Below are 21555 nucleotides of genomic sequence, written 5' to 3'. Positions count from 1 at the left end.
CTTTTTTGGCCTAAGTTTAAGGCATTTTCGACTCTAACTCCCAACCTACATGTCCTATTTACATACCATCTATCCCCATGGTCATATTTGGCACGAGAAAGCTGTCCATTACATTGCAAGAGTGGTACGAGGGCTATTTTGCATTTTCACCCCTGCAACGCCCTTTTTCAACTAACTTTTAGGCATTTTCGACTCTAAGTGGCCTCTTCATGGGTATAAGTTGGCTATTTTATGGCTCGATCTGGAAGTTGTTAAAGCAGGTTGCTTCATGTGCCTGAGTAGTGATAGTAGTTGTGTTGCAATATTTCTTAAACTATAGTTCTCTTGGCTTTGCCTACCCTTGAGGGCTGTGCAAGGGATAGATTTTATGTTCTTCAGTTCACAAGTTTTTTGAGTGTGTTCATGGCCCCCATTAAGTTATTAATTATTGGTCCAATTCTTAATAATTTCCCTCAAATTTAAACTTTGGATTCAAATGATCAAATTTGTTTACTACCCACAGTTCCTACTTCCTAGAGCAATCAATAAATGACTAATTAATACTGTACGGGGAGCAAATGTTCCGCAGAGCCCGTACTCCCTTCTGCCAAGCTCCTCGTCCGTCCGATCGACCTGCGAACAAAACGGCGGGGAGCTACCCGGCGGTGTGTGGCTGGAAAATCCCTCCGACGGTTAAGTTAGCACACACTCATGGATCTAAAAAGAGAGGAGAGAGTTTTTATGTTTAGGGTGTTCTCACCAAATGATTTTCCATCCTCAGCATGGGGGGCGCAAACACGCTTATATACTTTCCGCGCCCAAATCTGCTCCCATTAGTCTCTTAACACGTGGTGTTGCTCTCCCATCTGTTAGCACAAATCCTACAATCACCACCTAACCAAACCATCAGGCTATATTACCGGAGCCTGGCAGACCGGCGAAACCACCTCGGCCTTTCACGACCGCACTGCGCAGCGTACCCGAGTGCTCCACTCGCTGAGCTCTAAATGCGTGAACCGTGGAATCCAGCATGGCAGGCAATCATCTCGGTCAAGCAAATCAAGTAGCTCAATTTTCTACATAGACAAGCCCAAGTAGCTCGGTCCCAACATGGTCCTGGGCCTCAACCGAGCAAAACCTTATCTGGACTAGCCCAAGCTACCATGGCTCAATCATGTTCGGCCCCTCATTTTGCCCGGCCTTATCATAGCCCATTCCAGCTCATAAATCTCCCTCTCAATTGCCCCTTAATTCCGTCCGCGCAAGCGTGACTGGGATTACATGGTCCGTCTAGGGTAGACTCTCACTCGGTCCCAAGTCTGCAAGATATTAACCGCGCTAATCTCCATGCCCGGTTTCTGGGCTTGCTCGGTCGTTGCCTCAACCTGCCATCTTGTCTCTTCAGAACTGATGTCGCCGCAATTATGAACATGCGTTGTGCATTTATTGGCCTCGGGTAGCCAACCCAGACGTCCCTTCATATTCAAATTTAGGTGCCCTTTCACTCCTATAAGCACGTCATTTCCCCTTCACTTTCTCTTCTTATTGCCCCTCTTCCGTTCCTAACGTCTTTGAGCTACAGTGCTTGACCTCCATTCTCGTTCTTCTTCTTCGTTCGTGCTTGAAGAAGTAGCCTCTGCTTCCAAACTGGTAAGTTCTTCGAATCCTCTTTGTTGCTCTTTTTTTTTTTTTTTATTTGGTATTTCACATTCTAGGGCATAAAGTCCATAGGTTTTAGGATATCCCCCCCAAAGACCCTCTCCAGCCCCTGTTCTCTTCGCTGTTCTTCAATTCCAGTGATGAACACCAGAAGATCTGGAGCGGACCGGGCTCCAAGTCTTCTTTTGATCCCAAAAAACATCAAAACTGAGCAAATTGCAAGTTTACAAAAATCCTTGTAGAAACCGAGGTAGGCAGAGGACTTGACCACTCGACCGAGCTAACATCTGGTCCGCTTGAGCGGCCGAGCTCCTATGTTTACCTTCGTGACCGAGGTGGTCTGGCACTCTACCTAACTGACCTAAAGTCAAGCTCATTTTGCACGACCGCGCTCCCGCTTACACTTACCCTCATTTTCCTGCAGAGTCCAAGGGGACCACACACCAACACCGAGGCTCTCAAAGACCGAGCAGCCACCAAACTAGAGTTTGTGCCAAACCACCTCAGCCGCGCTAAAACCAGCCGGCCACACATAGGGCGCTACCGCTTTCTGGTCGACACGCCGGTCGCCTTAGCCACGTTCCAGGAAGAATATGGTATCCCAGATGACGTTCACCTAGAGCTCGGTGCTAAGGACACGACCCCGTGGGGCAAATTAGACCAGTGCCCCTTCACCGTGCTTTCCATCATAGAAGGTGGCCTCCGCTTCCCGGTTAACCCGTTGATCTGTGAATTCTTGCGGCGCATTGGGCTAGCTCCAATCCAGGTCTCAACCAACACCTACCGCATAATTAACGGGATCTACGAGCTGAACAACCGACTAGGAATCAACTTAGAAATGGCCGAGATACTGCGCCAGTATACCCTCGGGCATACAGGCGATGGTCTTGCCTATTACTTAAAGATCAGAGCGGGCAAGAAGAAAATAGTGACCGGTACCCCAAACAAGGACTTACATGACGACGACTTTTTCAAGGTGTCCGGTAATTACGAAACAGCCGACGTGCCGGGCTGGTTTATCAGCAAGAATTTTGACGAAGCATGTAAGTCACGCTAACTGCTCAGTTAGATTACTTTCCTTAACCATTTTGTACTAATGTGTTTTGTTCCTTTCCTCTGTGTAGAGATCGAAGCTTTACATGCCAACTATCACTATCCCAACAAAGCAACCATCAGAACCGTGCTTCGCTACCGCAACCGGGATTGTCACGAACTCCTCGGCTACATGCCAACCTACAGGTACTCAGCCCCACGCCGAAGTAGGGTTACAGACTTCCTCCGTGCACCATCTCCACCTCCCGATCCCATTTTGCCGGACGTGCCACTTATCTGGTTGACCGAGGCAGAAAAGATGGCCAAAAGAAACCACATCAAGAACCTCCTCACTGCTACCTCCACCGAGCTACCGATCATCCCGCCCTGCACAGCTGCTGCTGGTCAATCGAGCGGGACCGCAGTTGCACTGGCGTCTCCTGTCGCCGGGCTGGCAAGAAAAGAAAGCCGCCGGGCTGGGAAAAGGCCACGTACCGACCCCTCTACCGAGCTAGTTGCAAAGTTGAACACCGAGCAACCAGCGGTGACAACTGACCCAACACCGCCATGGAAGCCGCAGCTCAAGCACCGGGGTAAGGAGATCCCGGCGACTGCCTCGGTCAAAGGTGACAAGGAGCATCTACTTGCCTTTGACCTAACCAAAGCCTTACTGCTACCGAGCGACATGGTCGGCAGTGACCACATACCGGACACCCAGCTGGTGAAGTCCTCGGTCAAGTCCATGACCCGGGTAAGAACTTTACGTACTTTGTTCAAATTTTTCCAAGTGTTTGCTCGGTTTCCCTCATCTGATAAAGTTTTCTTCTTGCAGGCCATCCAGAAACAACACTTGGTGATGGAGAGGATCCACTGACTCTGGCAGAAGGCAACCGATGCTACCAGCCAGGTTGAACACCTTCAAGCCGAGCTCAGACGATCCAAGACTTTGCTGGAGATGGCAAATTTTGACAACTTCATGTTGTTCGGTCAGCTGGGTGTTGCCGAGCAAGAAAGGGACGCTCTTCGGACCGAGCTGGAGGCGTTGAAATAGTCAAGGAAGGAGGAGCTGGAGGACGCCAGCAACGCCGATTTCAAGGAGGCCGAGAAGAACTACACAAAGCAAGTCCATGCCACCCAAGACATCTTCTTCAAGGCGGGCTGGAAAGCTGCTTGTGAACAGCTCGGCCAAGGATCTAGGACCGACGTGTTTGCCTCTCTCCCAGCTGCTTTCCTGCCGACGTACCTAGTGTCATATGCCAACGACCTCTTCAGCACGCTGCAGGCTGAGGTCGAGGAGGAAGAAACGGAAGACACCAAGGAAAATGCTGAGGGTGACAACTGCCCAAAGTAGGCCGGCCAGAAGAAGACCGGTGTCCAGGAGACCATAACCACGGTCGACTTGGAAGCGACCGCGACCGGGGATGAATTCACAAACCTTTTCCCCTTAGTTTAGTTTTCTTTCTTTTTCGTTTGAAAATGTAACCGGGCTAGTGCCCCACCTTTTGTAATGTTATTCCTCATCAATGAAAAGTTGTATTTTCGTCAAGTGTTTGCACTGTGTTTAAACTAAACAACTTCAGCTGGGCAAACGACCTCGGCTAGACAAACCATCAACTTGCCCTTGACAAAATTACCAACTTATTCAACCGAATTAAAACAACTCAGTTGAAATCACAAAGTTGAGTAAAACATCAACTTTTTCAACCGGAGTAAAACATCTCGGTTGAAATCTCAAAGTTGAGTAGAACATCAACTTATTCAACCGGAGTAAAACATCTGGTTGAAATCTCAAAGTTAAGGAAGTCATTAGCACAATCAACCGGAATAAAACATCTCGGTTGGAATCTCAAAGTTGAGCAACTCATTAACTCAATCAACCGGAATAAAACATCTCGGTTGAAATCTAAAAGTTGAGTAAATCATCAACTCAACCAACTGGACTAGAACATCTCGGTTAGAATCTAAAAGTTGAATAAATCATTAACTCAACCAACCGGAGTAAAACATCTCGGTTTCAATATCAAGTTGAGCAGGTCATCAACTCAGGCCACCAGAATAAAGCATCTCGGTTGGAATTCGAAAGTTGAGTACATCATCAACTCAACCAACCGGCCTAGAACATCTCAGTTAGAATACCAAAGTTGAGCAAGTCATCAACTCAATCAACCAGAATAAAACATCTCGGTTAAAATCACAAAATAAGCATCGTAAACAACAGATTGCTACATCAAAGGTAAGTCACTTCTATTATATTGACAAAAAGAGTATTACATTCTGAAATGTAAGGCAAACAAGTCATTGCTAAAAAGAATAACACAAAAACTGTGAAAATTAAAAATAGTACAGTTTGAGGTTAGCAGCATTCCATGGCCGGGGTATGCCTTTGCCGTCCAAATCTTCCAAGTGGTATGCCCACTTGCTCGCCAGACCGGTTATCTTGTAGGGTCCTTCCCAATTTGCCCCTAGCTTGCCTTCGCCTGGCACTAGGGTGTTGCCCATGACCTTTCTTAAAACCCAGTCGCCAACTTTAAACGGTCTGGGGTGCACGATTTTGTTGTATTTCCTGGACAATTCTTGTTGGTATGCAGCCACGTGAATCAGAGCTTTTTCGCAGCGTTCTTTAGCAAAGTCCAATTCCATGGCAACTGTTTCAGAATTCAGCTCGGACTCAAAATTTTCACTGCGGATGGTGGGCATGCCAATTTCCAATGAGATGACCGCCTCTATGCCGTACGCTAGGGCAAAAGGAGTTTCCCCGATAGATCGCCTCAGGGTCATCCGGTATGCCCAGAGGACACTTGGGAGTTCCTCGGCCCATTTTCCTTTGGCCTTTTCAAGTCTTTTCTTCAACTCGTCAAGAATGGTCTTATTTGATGCTTCAGCTTGGCCGTTGGACTGCGGATAAGTAGGGGTGGAGTTGTAGAATTCAATCTTCAATTCTTCACAAAACCCTCTGAATAAGCGGCCATCAAATTGGGTGCCATTATCAGAGATCAGAATCTTGGGGACGCCAAACCGCGTTACCACATTCTGCCAGACAAACCGTTTGACGTCCTTCTCCTTGATAGTTGCTAGAGGCTCAGGTTCAACCCACTTGGTGAAGTAATCCATAGCGGCAATGAAGAACTTCCAGTTGCCCGGCGCTGTTGGGAGTGGTCCCACTATGTCTAGTCCCCACATCGCAAAAGGCCAAGGGCTTGTGAGGGAAAGGAGTTCTCTGGCCGGTTGGTGAATTTGGTGGGTGAACTTCTAGCACTTCTCACATTTGCGAACATATTTCTGAGCGTCCGCTTGCATGCACGGCCACCAATATCCCTGCGAGATAGCGCGGTAGGCCAAAGATCTGCCCCCTACGTGACTGCTGCATATGCCTTCGTGAATTTCGTACAGGAAAACTTCCACACAGTTTGGGTGTACACACTTGAGATAAGGAGCCAAAACCACTCTGACTTCACCCAGACTTTATGCGCTTCCTTTTTATCGGCCGGAAGTGTCCGCTCTTTCAGGAAGAGGATAATAGGGTCCATCCAAGAAGGGCCAAGCTCGGTGCAGAGTACTTCTGTCTGCTCCGGTTCCTCTATACTAGGTCTTGGAAGAAACTCGATCAGGGGAGGATTGGGAGAGGTTCGGTCGACCATGGAAGCCAAACCGACCAGCTCATCCGCGCGGCCGTTGTCCTCCTGTCCAATTTATTGGACCCTGATCGCCTGGAATCGCTTGATGTGGTCCCTTACCAGAACTTGGTACTTTGCGATTCTGTCATCCTTAGCTTCGTAAACCGCAGATACATGGTTGACAACCAGTTGGGAATCGCTATAGACCATCATCTCGGCCGCGCGCACCTGGAGCGCGCTCTTAAGTCCGACCAGAAGCGCCTTGTACTCGGCCTCGTTGTTTGATGTAGGGAATTCGAAGGAGATAGAATGCTCAATGGTCAGACCATTGGGCGAGACCAAGACTATGCCTAGCCTGGCACCATGACGATTCGAGGCCCCATCCACAAAAAGTTTTCACATTTCGCCAACAAAGAGCTTCCAACACTCTAAGGGGTCCTGGGAGGCTTGAAGGTTGATGGGATCACTGTCGCTCGGCTGTTCGGCTTCAGGTTCAATGCTGATCGGTTTCACTTCTTCCCCCCTTGGCGACGCGGCACGGGACCCAATAGGTTGGCCTGTTGTGCCCAAGTCCGTCGTTGCATCGTCGGGCTGCGATGACATGCCAACTGGAAGTTCTATGGCGGGGCACGCAAGTTCCGCGTCGCCAATACCGCCTTGCTGTACAATTTCGGTGGAATCTTCGTTGGCCTCCTCGGCTACCGCGGTGAGATCCACCGGACATACTTGGTGAATCTTGGGCGAGAACTCGGCAACAAAATCTACCAATGCTTAAGCTTTGATGGCCGTTCGGGGTTGAAACTTAATGCCGAATTGTCCCAACTCGACTGCTCGCTTTAGAATTCGACCGGAGAAGTCCACCTGTTCGAACAAGGCTTTGAGGGGAAACTCGGTCAAAACAATGATTGTGTGAGCATGAAAATAGTGTGCCAATTTCCTGGAGGCCATCATCAATGCTAAGGCAAGTTTTTCCAGCGGCAAGTATCTCGACTCAGCCGGTAGTAAGGTTTTGCTCACGTAGAACATAGGTAAATGCTGGATACCTTCTGACCGGACAAGCACTGCGCTAACTGCATGCTGGGACACGGCCAAATAAAGGTAGAGTTCTTCGCCGGGCTTGGGTGTTACCAATAGTGGTGCAGAAGACAAATACTCTTTGAGTTCGGTCAGAGCCCGGTCACACTCCTCGTCCCACGAAAACTTGGATTTCAAGGCTCGAAAGAAAGGGCGGCAGCGATCTGATGACCAACTTATGAATCGGTTAAGCGCGGCGGCCATCCCGACCAGATGCTGCACGTCCTTAGCCGAGTTGGGCTGTTTCAACTCCTGTACAGCCCTGATCTGTGTGGGGTCTACCTCGATGCCTCGATTTGTGACTAGGAAACCCAAGAATGTTTTGGATCCTACGCCAAAGGCACATTTAGACGCATTCAGGCGTAGCTTGTGCTATTTGAGGATGGAAAACATCTCGGCTAGGTCGGACAAGTGGTCTGCTTGATGCCGGCTTTTAACCACCATGTCATTGATAGAAGCCTCCATCGTTTGGCTTAGTAGAGAAGCAAACATTTTGGTCACCATCCTTTGAAAAGTTGCCCCGGCGTTCTTCAAACCAAAAGGCATGACTCGGTAGCAGAAGAGTCCCCGTGGAGTAGTGAAAGAGGTGATCTCATGGTCGGGGCCATGCATGGCAATCTGATGATAGCCGCGGTAGGCATCCAAGAAACTGAGCCTGTTATGTCCGGCCGTTAGATCCACCAACTGGTCTATTCTGGGCAGGAGAAAGCTATCTTTAGGACATGCTCGGTTGACGGTCTTGTAGTCGACGTAAACTCGCCACTTCCCATTCTTCTTGGGTACTACGACCATGTTTGAAATCCACCGAAGGTAGTGCACCTCCTGAATAGCCTAAGCTTCAAGCAAGTTCTTTACCTCCTCCGCGACTACCTCGGCGTGGTGCAGCGCCGATCTCTTGGTTCTCTGAATGACCGACCTTGCACCGGGGAAAACATTGAGGTGATGACAAATAAAGCTCGGGTCGATGCCTGGCATGTTGTAGGACGACCATGCGAAGACTTCGATATTTGCCATCAAGAATTCTACCATCTCGGTCCTTTCTTAGGCAGTAAGGCTTAAGCCGAGCAAGAAGAACTTGTTCGGGTTCTCAGTGTCAATCCGCACTTCTAACAACTCCTCAACAGCTTTGTCCTCAGCCTTGGCGCCCACATCTTCAAGGACTCTACGGTCTTCCGGTCCTTCAATCATTTGGACGAAACCTTTGGCAGCTTGGCTCACATTCACTGCCACGAAGCATTCTTTCGACATGACTTGGTCGCTCCAAACTTCCTTAATTTCCCCCATAGCCGAGGGGAATCTCATAACCTGGTGGTAGGTCGATACCACAGCCTGCATAGCGTGAAGCCATCCCCTACCGAGGATCAGATTGTACGTAGACGGCACCTGCAATACCCAGAACTCCACCTGCTTGATCACGGATCTGGCTTTGACCGGCAAAATTATCTTTCCCAAAGACCACTCCGGTTGCGAGTTGAAACCAACCAGTGGAGAAGTTACTGGAGCCAAGTCTGTATCTCGAAGTTTGAGTTGTTTGTACACGTCGTAATACATGATCTCGACCGAGCTTCCCTGGTCGATCAAGATGCGCTTGACATCAAATTCTTTGACGCAAAATGTGACCACTAGGGCGTCGTTGTGTGGCGTTTGAATACGCTCTAGGTCCCTCATAGAGAAACTAATCAAGTCTTTCTCCTCAGTCTTGCCCCTTTTGGTCGCGGGCTGGACCGACAACACTTCCCTCATGTGTTCTGCCTTTTTAATCATCCCTCGGAGCTCGCATACACGCGCCGGCTCCACTATGTCGTGGATCACATTAACCATTCCTTGAGGGGGCGCCTCCAAGTCATCCGGTCCATGCTGATTAGTCAGGGTGGGATGTGCAGCCTTAACACCCCCGTCAATATAAAGATCCAAGTGTCCGGCTGCGACTAACTCCTCCAAGTGTTGCTTCAAAGGCAAACAGTCCTCTGTTCGGTGTCCTCGCTCCCGGTGATATGTGTAGTGGTATCGCGGATTGAAACCTTTTTGTACGTCACCTAACTTAGCAAGAAACCGGACGTAATCCTCGTCACGGATTTCACTAAGTATGCGATAGATTGGAATTTTAAAGACCATGGTGATGCCTGTTCAAGCTTTCAACCTTCTGTTGGCATCAGCTACGTCATCGCGGGGGTATTTATCTCGGTCATTACGACGACCCTTTCCCTGGTTTCGACGATTAGATCCTCGGTCAGATTCCTCGGCGTGATCATTTGGACAGTTAGTCTCCTGTCCGACCGTGTGTACCTTGCTAGCTGACCTTTTTTCTATTGCCACCGGAGTTTTTTTCGCAGTGGATGCCGCCGCATCATCCTCTACTTGGATGTGCTCATTGATGCACTGCATGAGTTGGCCCATGGATGTCGACTGGTTCATGGTAAGCGAGTCCCGCAGCCTATGTCCGACCGGGAGACCGCGCTTATATTGGGTGATTGCCAGGTTGATCGGGCAATGTAAAATCTCATTGAAGGTTTCCCAGTATCTGGAGTTGTATGCTTTGAGTGTGTCGCTCAGCTCCATTTTGACACTGCGAAGGTGGTCCACCTCCTTTGGCATTTTTGTATTGGTCTTGAAACAAGTCACAAATGCTTCGGCCAACTGTTGCCACCTTTCGATGGTTCCCTCCGGCAGTCTCTCAAACCATTTCAAGCCCAGCTCACCCAAACTCGACGGAAAGATTAGGCACATAAGAGCATCATTGCGCCTATGTCTGTCCATGACCTTCCGGAAGTGGCTTAGATGCATGTATGGATCGGTCTTTCCGTCATAGAGTGTAAACTTGGGCTGGTGGAAGCCCGTGGGGAGAGGAGTGGTTTCTATCTCAAAGGAGAAGGGAGTGACGCTCAGCCTCGCCAAATCTGTGTCTTGAGGGAGAGGCACGGCTGGGCGAGGTGGTGGCATTATGACCTCTTTACTAGCTTGACCCCCGTAAGATAGCCGCTGGAGCGCCGGCACCCTCTGAGTCTCCCGCCTGCGAGCCTACTCTTTCAACACTGCCCGCAAGTCCTCAGAGCCCGCGGAATAGGAATACCTCGACGTTGTCACAGGACGCGAGGGTTGATAGGTACTGTCTTGCACGCTCGACTTCTCTGTAGGCGCGTCGGAATCTCCAACCCTGAAACTTCTGGTAATAGAAAGGGAGGGAGTGTGCCGCTGGCTTTGACTGCCTGAACGACGTGGTTGGGTGCGCTCATTGTGGTCTCCCACTCCAGCAACACCCTTCCCTTTGATATGCCGCTTGAGATCTTCCATCTCTGCCGCCATTCTTCGGATGACGGCGTCTTGGTCCCTCAACTTGTGCTCCAGACGTCGAGCATGAGATTCTCTCCACCGCCGGTGTCCGTCTGGGCTCTGAGAGTGACCAAAACTACTTCCACGCTTATCCCGTGCGTCTCTTAAATGTCCTCCTGGGGAAGTCTCCAGGTCCGCCATTGGTGGAATGGCGGGGAGTTCGTCTCTCTGTTTGGCTGACTTCGGGGTAACTCCGTCGATAGCGGACAACGGTATGTCGTCGTTGTTTGCCATGGAAGGCGATCAGATGAGCTTGGAAGACAAGGTTTTGTCTATCAAGTTCCCATAGACGGCGCCAATTGTACAGGGAGCAAATATTCCGCAGAGCCCGTACTCGTTTCAGCCAAGTTCCTCGTCCGTCCGATCGACCTGCGAACAAAACGGCGGTGAGCTACCCAGCGGTGTGTGGCCGAAAAAACCCTCCAATGGTCAAGTTAGCACATACTCAAGGATCTAAAGAGAGAAGAGAGAGTTTTTATGTTTAGGGTGTTCTCACCAAATGATGTTTCATCCTCAGCATGGAAGGCGCAGACACGCTTATATACTTTCTGCGCTCAAATCTGCTCTCATTAGCCTCTTGACACGTGGTGCTGCTCTCCCATCTGTCAGCACAAATCCTGCAATCACCACCTAACCAAACCGTCAGGCTATATTACCGGAGCCCGGCAGACCGGCGAAAACACCTCGTCCTTTCACAACCGCGCTGCGCAGCGTACCCGAGTGCTCCACTCGCCGAGCTCCAGAATGACCGAGCTCGGTTGCATTCTGGCAAAGCCGAGTTCACGATAGGTTGAGCCAGCAAATCGAAGGCCTTCCTGCTGTGCTAAACGCGTGAACCGTGGAATCCAGCATGGCAGGCAATCATCTCGATCGAGCAAATCAAGTAGCTCGGTTTTCTACATAGACAACCCAAGTAGCTCGGTCCCAACATGGTCCTGGGCCTCAACTGAGCAAAACCTTATCTGGACTAGCCCAAGCTACCACGGCTCAAACATGTTCGGCCCCTCATTTTGCTCGGACTTATCATGGCCCATTCCAGCTCATCAATCTCCCTCTCAAATACTTGTGTCATAAAATTTATTCTTTATTTGAAAAATAATAATGAATTCAAAAGTAAATGTAATACTTAATAATCAAGAAATTCCATCAGCAACATTATAACTTCAGAGCCAAGGGCAAATACCATAACTACAAGATAGAATTTGTTCTTTCTAACTATAGGATGACAAAAATATTAAAGAAAAATTATGTACACTAAAAAAAAATGGACTTAATAACAAATTAATGCTGAAAACAAAATATATATAACTTGAAAATTATCTATTCTTTCTATAGATTAATAAGTGATTCTTTCTATATAATAGATTGATTCATCTTCGCCCCCCCAACTGCCCTTTTTCAAAACCCAACGATTCCAACTAAGTTGGCAATGAGGAGCTCGCCCAATCGTAATTAACAACACAAGATCAAGCAATTAATAAGACAAGTAAAGGAGTGTTAAAAAATTGTCCCAGAAAGTTCAAAAGTCATATATCATCTTAGTCTAGAAGTTCACATATGATTCCAAAGGAAATTCACTTGAACAGATGCTACAAATTACACCTCAATACAACTCTTCTGTAATTAAATAAAGCACTCAAACCAAAACAAGTCCAATTATACTCTGCCCAAAACAAGTTAAGGCAATTGAAGAAGCAATTACAAAACTAAACCAAAATCAGCTAAAACAAGAAATTCATGTCTTTTTCCTCTATATGATGCACGTGTCAGACTTTAATTGTCTGATTAAGTGTATATTCATAAACTACAACAAAAGAGGTAGCTTACCCAGGAAAATAACAAACAAAAGATGGCTTTGGTAGCATCAGTTTTGCTCTCCATAACATTTAGAGCCCTCATGGTAGCAGAATCTAACCTCATGTAGCCGTGAAAATTGTACTGTGAAATACTATAACTTCCATAATTGCTCTCATTAGCAAGTAGTTCTGCATAAGATAGCAATGAACCCAAAGCCCCAAGTGCAAATTCAAACCCAGAAACATCCCTTAAGTGCCTGGATGTTAGAAAGTTACAATAAGCAAAAAGCCCTCGCTATCTATCATAGGGGAATAAGATGCAGACATTAACAAAATTGTGATAATCCAAAATAGATAGAATAATCTCCTAAAATGTTACCTTGTTGATAAGCCCAACTCAAAATGCGTAGCAAGTTAGCAACCACATTACTGTGAATAAAATCGAACAGTGAAAAAAACATTTTAAATGTGATTAGTTTTCCAAAGAGCAAGAATTAAAGAATAAAGTTGTCAACATAGGAGCAGAACTTACCTTGACAATTTTGATCTTCTTCTCTTTACGAAATGGTCAGTTTATGGACATTTCAGAGCAAACCCAACTTCATACAAATACCAAGGTAATTAAATCAAAATGTTTAATCTCAGATCATACTTTTTATACCACATTTAAAATAAATACTTGGTGCTTTTGATTGTCTAGGAAAGAAAGGTTTGAGAAGGGGTTTCAAAAATGGATTTCGCAGATATAAAGGTGAAGATGGGAAGAGTGGAGGAAACCATTTGCCCACTATATGAATGGCGGTAGCTGGGTTGATAGGGGGTAGGCTTGTGTGAAGAAAGTATACAGATAGAAAAGAAGAAGAAAACCCTAGAGGCCGAAATTAGGGGAACAAAGAGATATATATATATATATATATAGAGTGAGAGAGAGAGAAATCGAGAGGACAAACCTTAGGTCGTACTCCAATGATGGATCGTGACTGTGAGATAAGACGATATAGGCTGCTAGTTTGCGATGGTCCTCGTGTGCGATGGGTGTTGACGTCGATGGTGCTCCTGTACCGACGGTGATGGAGACAAAAGCGAGAGAGAGAATCGGAGGAGGACAGATGCGAGAGACAGAGAGAGTCGTAGAGTGAGAGAGACAGACACGTTTTTAAGCCCTAACTCATTAGTATTTTTTTTTCCCTAACTAACTTTTTTAGTTGCCAATAACCAAACATTTCTTTTCCAACTAAGTACTTTAGTAGCGAATTAATTTAGAAATCCCTCCAAAATTTGAAGTCCAACCTCCAAAACTTTAAATTATAATTGTCGACTAAAATTTAGTAGCTAAAAGTTAAATAAATACTGACTAAATTTTTTGTAGTAGCTAAAGATTGCACATTTAGGGACCAATTTTTTTAAGTTGCCCAAAATGCTATTTTCAACGACTAAAACTCAATTAGTCGCCAAAAAATAAAATAAATACCGACAAGATTATTTTTTAGTAGCTAAAGATTGTATATTTTGGGACCATATTTTTTATTAGTCTCCCAAAAACCCTATTTTCAATGACTAACACTCAATCAGTCGCCAAAAGTAAAATAAATACCGACTAATTATTTTTAGTAGCTAATTATTATACATTTGCCGATCAAATATTTTTTAGTAGCTAAAGTGTGTACAGGGCCGGCCCTGGGCATAGGCCCACCAGGCCATGGCCTAGGCCCCCTCAAAATAGACCCAAAAAAGGGGCCCCCTCCTATTATAATTTAGCATAATATATTATGTATACTTTAAGTCCAAAAAAAATTGAAGAAGTCCCAAACTAACTTCAAATAAATTGACCCATTCAAAAATTGAAGGGCCCATTCCAAAAAATTAGCATTATTATCCATTGACAATAGACCAAAAAAAGGGGCCTCATCCTATTATAGTTTAGTATAATATATTAGATATGTTTTAAGTCCAAAAAAAATTAAGGAATGTTCAAACTAATTTAAAATAAATTGAATCATTAAAAAAATTGAAAAGCCCATTTAAAATAATTAGCATTGTTATCCATTAAAAATGATTTTGCAAAAAAATTAGATTATGCAAGTATGATTGAGTTATTTGCTTTTAAAAATGTAAGAAGAGCGAAAATCAAACAATACTTATTAGTTATTCTAATGTAATACTAAGTATTTTTTTGTAATTTTGACACAAATCTTTTATTCTTAACCTTCAAAAAAAAAAAAAATTCATTCAATGAAAAAAAAAATGTGAAGGACCTCGTAAATTTATCAGTTGATTATCGGTTTTGGACCCCAGAAATCTCAAGGCCGAGCCTGGGTGTATACCTTTGTCAATCAAATTATTTTTAGTAGCCAATATATATACATTCGGCAACTAAATTATTTTAATCAACATTTTTGGTTGCCAAAGGTGTATTTTTCTCTAGTGCTAGTTGGATGAACATCCGGGGAGAATCCAAACCTTATTTATAATTGTTACAATATCATAACAAATTTATTGAGGTATAGATTGTTGACTACTTAATAGTTTGTTATTTTTTCCCCACTCTAAAAAAAATAGTTTATTATTTTTCATAAATTTGATTTCGCTATTTTGACTTTTCATAAGTTATGACAATGGGCCAAAAAAGAATTTTTAATAAAATAGATTAAAATCGAGACTCTAATATGGATAGTATATTCAAGAAGATTGCTATATAAAACAGGAAATAGTTTTTGAATTGTAATTTAACTCAAAATTTGTTGATCTTGCTTATGCTCTAAAAGTGATACGATTTGCATGGGTCCTAGAGAAGCCATGTAATTACACATGTTTTTTGATTAGTTCAAGAAGGTTTTTAAATTCGCTGTAAAAAAATATATTCTTGCGGCCATTTCTCACATGATTTTTATTATTTTTACTTTTTTAAACATTGTGAGAGAGGGTGCTACAAATAATATTGGCTGACGGTTTAATATTATTCAAGCATGTAGAAAGTATATATATATATACTGTGTATTTAAGAAAAAAATAACCATATGCAGTTTTAGAATGATATTTTAAAATTTTGTTACGTAATATTGAATTTTTTATTGTATTGAATTTGAAGATAATATTCAAGGCTCCAAGATGGGTCATGCCTGTTGCAAGACCTATTACAATATAAATGGGCTGCCCACGAGAATCCATTTGGGCCTCAAACAAAAACTACTCTTAATCTGTTACGTACCCAGTAGGAGAGCACTATAATTATTGTTCCATACTCAAAAAATAAAAATTATAAAAAAAAAAAAATTAAAATTTATAGATAAATGCCTAAACACTTAAATTTATGGATCAAATTTATTTTGAATATAACTCATATAATATTATTTGAATGTATGCCACACACTTCATTTTCTGAGGCAATTTTATAGATTTTTTGATTTTTCAATTGTAATATTATCTTAAAGCACAAATATAGATGTTCACTTCTATGAGGCTGGTTCAAAATGACAGCCCAATTAAGAGTTCTTACAACAATAATAGGCTTCGAGAGTAGAAATTCTACTATCAGTGATAAGATAGAGAGAAAGTAGTCACAAGAAAATGTTGTATTGCATTGAATGAAACAAAAAAATTTCATTTTATTCTTTATTGAGATCTTAAAAATACACTTTGTTCAATACCCTATGTTGTGTATAGTATGGAAAAACCAAATAACAAAGCAATAACAAACATATGAATTGATCAAATACAACATAATTAGAGGTCAGAAATAAATGGCACACTGGTAGAAGGCAACCATGACTGACCAGCTATAAAATTTGCAACACTAAACTGTGATGCTTCAGTTGCGCTAGATATGACTCGATAACCACCCCACTTTACTCTTCCACTAGTCGAAGAACCAAGGTCAGAGTTTTTATATTCTCCATAATACAGAGTATTTAAAGCAAGGTTACCATCCCATTCTAACCAGCCTGCTGGATCAACCAATGTGTCAAGGTAAGTTTGTAGATAAACAGTACATGAATATTCCATCCAAGGCCTTCCTAGATATGTCTTGAATGAGCTAAGTACCGGTTTTAGGTCGGATGAAGCCATGACTTGGGAATTATGAATTGAAATGCCAGTATTTTGGTTAGGGTCAGTTCGCCCTTGTGCTGTTACAGTATTTTGTTGCCCACTCATTGGTTTTCTAGCATATATCATGCAATTTTGGAGAACTACCACCGCATTTCCAAATATGAAATCTACCGTGCCATAAATATCGCATTCTTTGTAAAATTGTCGTTAAGAATGAACATAGAGTGTATCTTGGTATCCTTCAAAACCACAACGGCAGAAAATTGAGAGATCAGAGCCAAATCGGAGTGCTACAGCTTGGTGATTTTGTGGCCCAGCTGTGTTACAGAATGTTATATCACGAGCAATGAATCCTCCGCCAATAACCGCTACAAATAAAATATGTTATCAATAATTAGTAATTGTTTACTCCATGGTTTGAAATGTTATCTATAAACAAAGTAATGTTGTGATCTCTAATTGTCCTTTCAAATTAAGCTAATAAAAGCTTAAGCTTCTACAGCAGTTGAACTTTCACACTGTAAATAAAAAAATTGAATTAATTCAATAATTTATTTTTCATAATGACGGAAACTTTAAATTGACAATGAAGAACTCTAGACTTTATAATATGTATATATATAAAAGATTTGTTCAAAACATATAGCCGGCATTATAAATTGATTATATATTCATCTATGCAATCAACTGTGGAATGAAATGCCATCAGCAAAGAATCCTTCACCACTGACAGCTGAATGTCACAATTTTTATGAAAACACTACCAAGATAATGTGAAGTGAATATCAAATTAGTAAATTTAATTTTGAAAAAAACAGAATAATGAAAAGTAGCATGCTCTTTCCTTTACATTTAATATGGGAGTAGTAAACAATCAATTTTATGCATGAATTTTTGTACTTCTCTGTAAAAAAATTAGATGTTAGACTAAGTAAAAATAAATAAATAGACAAATAAATTAGAAAATCGCCTAACATTTGAAATGTGAGTATTGAATTTATTTTGTGCATCGCCCACACCAAAACAAGTATTAAATCTACATCATAAATTCAGATGTTGGAATTTCTTTTTAATCTCTTTTTTTTTGTTTTTTTTTTTTTTATGCATAGAATTTTTTATTTTCATATTATTATTTTAACTAATTAATCTATATATATGAAATTTAAACAAGAATTGCTATTTTCATAGTGAAATTCTCTTCAATAGATGGTTATCACTCCTTTTTGGTTAACCTCATCGCTTAAGAAATACATACCAACTAAGGGACTGTTTGTTAAAGTTTTGAGGGTGATTATAACTTATTTTGATTTGAGAGTCTATGGTGGTGTTTGTTTGGGCTTATTTGAGCCAACTTATGATTTTTGGCTTTTGAAAAGCTATTTTGGACTGTTGGGTTAAACTTATTTCAAGCAGCTTCTAATTCTAACAACTTATTTTAAGTCAAAAAAACTGATTCTGAGAAGCTGTTCACCCCTTACTTCTGATTATCAGTTTCTGCTGTGGACATGTTAATTTACGGTTATACTCTTAATTTTTTTTATTTTTTATTTTTTTAAAAATAGAAAAAGACCCAAATGGACTATAGAATATTATTATTATTTTTTATGAGAAATATAAATAAGTAGTGAATAATAAAAAATAAAAATTAATTGAAAAAACTACTTCACAACTTATTTAACAGACACTACTCAGCAACTTAAATCTATAATCCAACAGCTACACCAAACAGATTAACAGTTTCTGATTAAAGTCATAATCTATAATCTGTTAAGCTATAATCTATAATTTATTTTAACAGCTACACCAAACGGGGCCTATGTCAGATTGCTTGGTACAGTTTCTACTTATAACTTATTAGGCAGAAATAGTTTCAATAAACTGATTATTTAAAAACTCGAGTAGGGGTGTTTTGAACTTCTACTTTCTGATTATAAACTTTTAACTTAAAAAAAGTTCCGTCAAACATGGCCTAAAGTTGCACACGCATCAAGCCAAACTAAGTAGGCAAGACAACAACACTAGAATAAAAACACCCAAAATAAAGTAGGAAGCTTTAGCACCTAATATCTCTTGTTCATCAAATCTCGTAGTGTATCAATAGCTATACTAATCAGACGTTCCATGCCAAGTGATCCCATATGTACGTTTGTTACTACACTAAATAATATTTTTAACATTTCTTTTTGACATATTAAAAAAGTAATAAATCTGATAAAATCAAATGCTTTTATTATATTTTGTTATGCACTCATGATGCCGATAGATTTTGTTCTTTGTCGTGAGTATGGCCAAAATAACAGTTGTTTTGGCTTTTAATTATTTTGAAAAATATGCTAAAGATTAATACTTATTAATATAAAAATATGTTAAAAAATATTTTTACAAAATTATAAGAGAGAGGAGATCCTTACCAACAGTTGCAGAATTGAAGGTGGTGGAACCTCCTCCCATGCTTCGACTGCCAGTGATAATGGTGTTTTTCAATCCACCACCAAGGAGCGCAATATTCTTCATGTTGTTGCCAATGTCAATATTTTCCTGATAAACACCACTTTTCACATGTATAACAAATCTCCCACTGCCACTCCAGCTTGAGCCACCACGAGATTTGCTGCTGGAGAGGACGATTGCAACAACTTGCGATTTCCAGGCGAAACCCAAGTCGGAAAACCTTCTTCATACGTTTGTTTCTAAGTCGAGCCATTGTTAATAGCCAAAGTGTTGCTGATTAGCTTCGAAACATTGTTCGACATGAGAGGCAACATGAAGTCTGAGACACCTAACTCGATGAACCCAGCTCGACAAGTCTCAAGATTTGTCAAAGCCGTGCTGAGCCATGTCTGTGCATCAAAATCAGAACATTTTGTGTTCGGGTCTAGTGCATTGTTGAGTTGGAGAATTGTGCTCTCATAGAGCTTCAAGCAATCAGACCATGCATTTTTTTCGAGCTCATTGCGACATTTGGACCCGAGCCACTTAGTGTGAATCTCGGCATTGAGAGCTCTCTCCATGGCTATTTGCGTGGCCATCTTTCTGAACTCAGATTTTTGTTTGGGTACAAAATTGTGAGAGCCATTGCCCCTGAAGTATTTGCATGGTTCGGGATATGGGGTTTTGTTGCACCACTGGTTTATGTCGTCGGAGGCGACAGATGATGAGGCAGAGGAGAGGAATAAAGAGAAGGATACAAAGAGTATGAATACACAACAAGAAAAAGCACTTTTGGCGACTAAATTTTTAGTCGCCAAAAGTCAATTTTTAGTCGCTGAAAGTCGAAATCTTACTTTCCCCGACAAAATTTTTAGTCGCCACATTTGTCGCGTATACGTGGTCGGCGTAGGTATTGGCGACTAATAATTTTTTAGTCGCCAAAATTCAGGTCTTTAGCAACCAAAGTGTTAGTCGCCAATAGTGTTTTACACTTTTGAAAATCATACATTTACCGACTAATAATTTAGTCGCCAATACTCACTCAATCGCCGACTAAACGGCTTAGTCGCCAAAATAACGACTTTTGGCGACTAATAATTTTAGTCGCCAAAGGTGTTTCCGTCGGAAAAAAAAAACCCCACTTTTTTTGCTTTTTCTGAGTTTCGAACCGCGCCAACCATCCCACATCCAAACCTTTTTGCAACACACTCCCTCCACTATGCCACTACAACATCACATGAATATATATACAATATATATTATTTTTATAGTATATTGACCGGTATTAATACAAAATAATATATATAAATATAATTATTTTAATTCAATATAATTTATGTAAAAAATAAATTATTTACTAAAAAAAAATTTAGGCCACTTTTGGCGACTAAATTAAATTTTTAGTCGCCAATTCTATCATTTTCAGCTACTAACTATTATTTAGTAGCTAAAAAATTATGTTCCGCCTAAAAATAAACAGTTTTGGTGACTAACCTGTTTTTAGTCGCCAAAAACGTCCCCCTTTGGCTACTAAACTGAATTTTAGTCGGCAATTGATTGTTTTGAGCTACTAATTTTTTTTTGTAGCCAAAAAGCTTCACTTTCAGCGACCAAACAGTTTTCAGTCGGCAAAACACCTATAATCGGAGACGAAACTGTTTTTTAGTCGCCAAAACCATCACTTTTGGCTACTAAATCATTTTAGTCGCCAAAAACAGTGACTTTTGGCTACTAAACAGCCTTTAGTCACTAAAACCCCTACATTCCGAAACTAAACTGCCTTTTTGTTGCTAAAACCCTTATATTTGGCGACTAAACTGTTTTAGTCGGCAAAAGTGATCAATTTTGACGACTAATTCCATTTTAGTCGCCAATTCTACTACTTTCAGCGACGAAAAATGCAATTTTAATCGCCAAAAGTGTTTTTTTTTATTGTAGTGATAATAATTCAAACTTGATTGCCATTGTTGGGTGGTTTGTTTGTTGGGTGATTTGTTTTCTTGAACCTGGTTCTATAGGTTGTTAAGGTTGCCTCTTTATATAGTTGAAATATGGGTAATAGGTTGGCCACCCTAGGAATTTGTGTTAGGATATTAGTCATTAAAAGTCATAAGTTATAAAATTCAATGAATACTTTTCGACTTATTCATAAAATCCAACGAATTTTTATGATAAAATTGCATTAATTTTTAATCAGGAGACTAGTATTATTTTAATTCAAAAATTAAATTAATTTTTCAAATTCAATAAGATAACAATCTATCTATCTATACTATTATATATATGACCACATGACTTGGTATCTAATAGTGTGGTGGCTTCTCTTTTTATCTGGTGACAAATTTTCCTATCCTAAAATAAAAAAATAATATTCAAAGACGTGAGTAAGATTTGAACCCAATATCTTAGGTTTATTAAGAACATTCTTACCATTTTAGATAACATATATATTATAATATTAATTTCTTTATTATTTGTTTTTATATTTACTTATCTGAATTGCACATGCATCGTGTGTGTCATCCACCAGTCTATTAAAAGGAGTTGGGTTGTCTTGTTTGGACCCGTGGAGCCCATCACGGTCCCGTTTTGAT

General features: G+C 41.7%; 1 protein-coding gene and 1 pseudogene across 1 annotated transcript; both read right to left on the bottom strand.

The window, feature by feature from the left end:
* Positions 1-4897: 4897 nt before the first annotated feature.
* Positions 4898-5781, bottom strand: LOC145797685 (uncharacterized). The gene is made up of 3 exons (XM_082885091.1): positions 5714-5781; positions 5142-5623; positions 4898-4971 (listed from the first exon to the last, which is right to left on the bottom strand). Exons 1-3 carry the CDS (start codon positions 5779-5781, stop codon positions 4898-4900), a joined length of 624 nt encoding a protein of 207 aa, XP_082741217.1.
* Positions 5782-16207: 10426 nt separating this feature from the next.
* Positions 16208-19560, bottom strand: LOC114273297 (pectinesterase 2-like; annotated as a pseudogene).
* Positions 19561-21555: the final 1995 nt, after the last annotated feature.

Source organism: Camellia sinensis, chromosome 8 (assembly GCF_055761805.1).
Source record: "Camellia sinensis isolate YWXY chromosome 8, ASM5576180v1, whole genome shotgun sequence".
Lineage (NCBI taxonomy): Eukaryota > Viridiplantae > Streptophyta > Magnoliopsida > Ericales > Theaceae > Camellia > Camellia sinensis.
The sequence above is the reverse complement of the archived record's forward strand: the minus strand, read 5'-3'. Positions and strand labels throughout refer to the sequence as shown.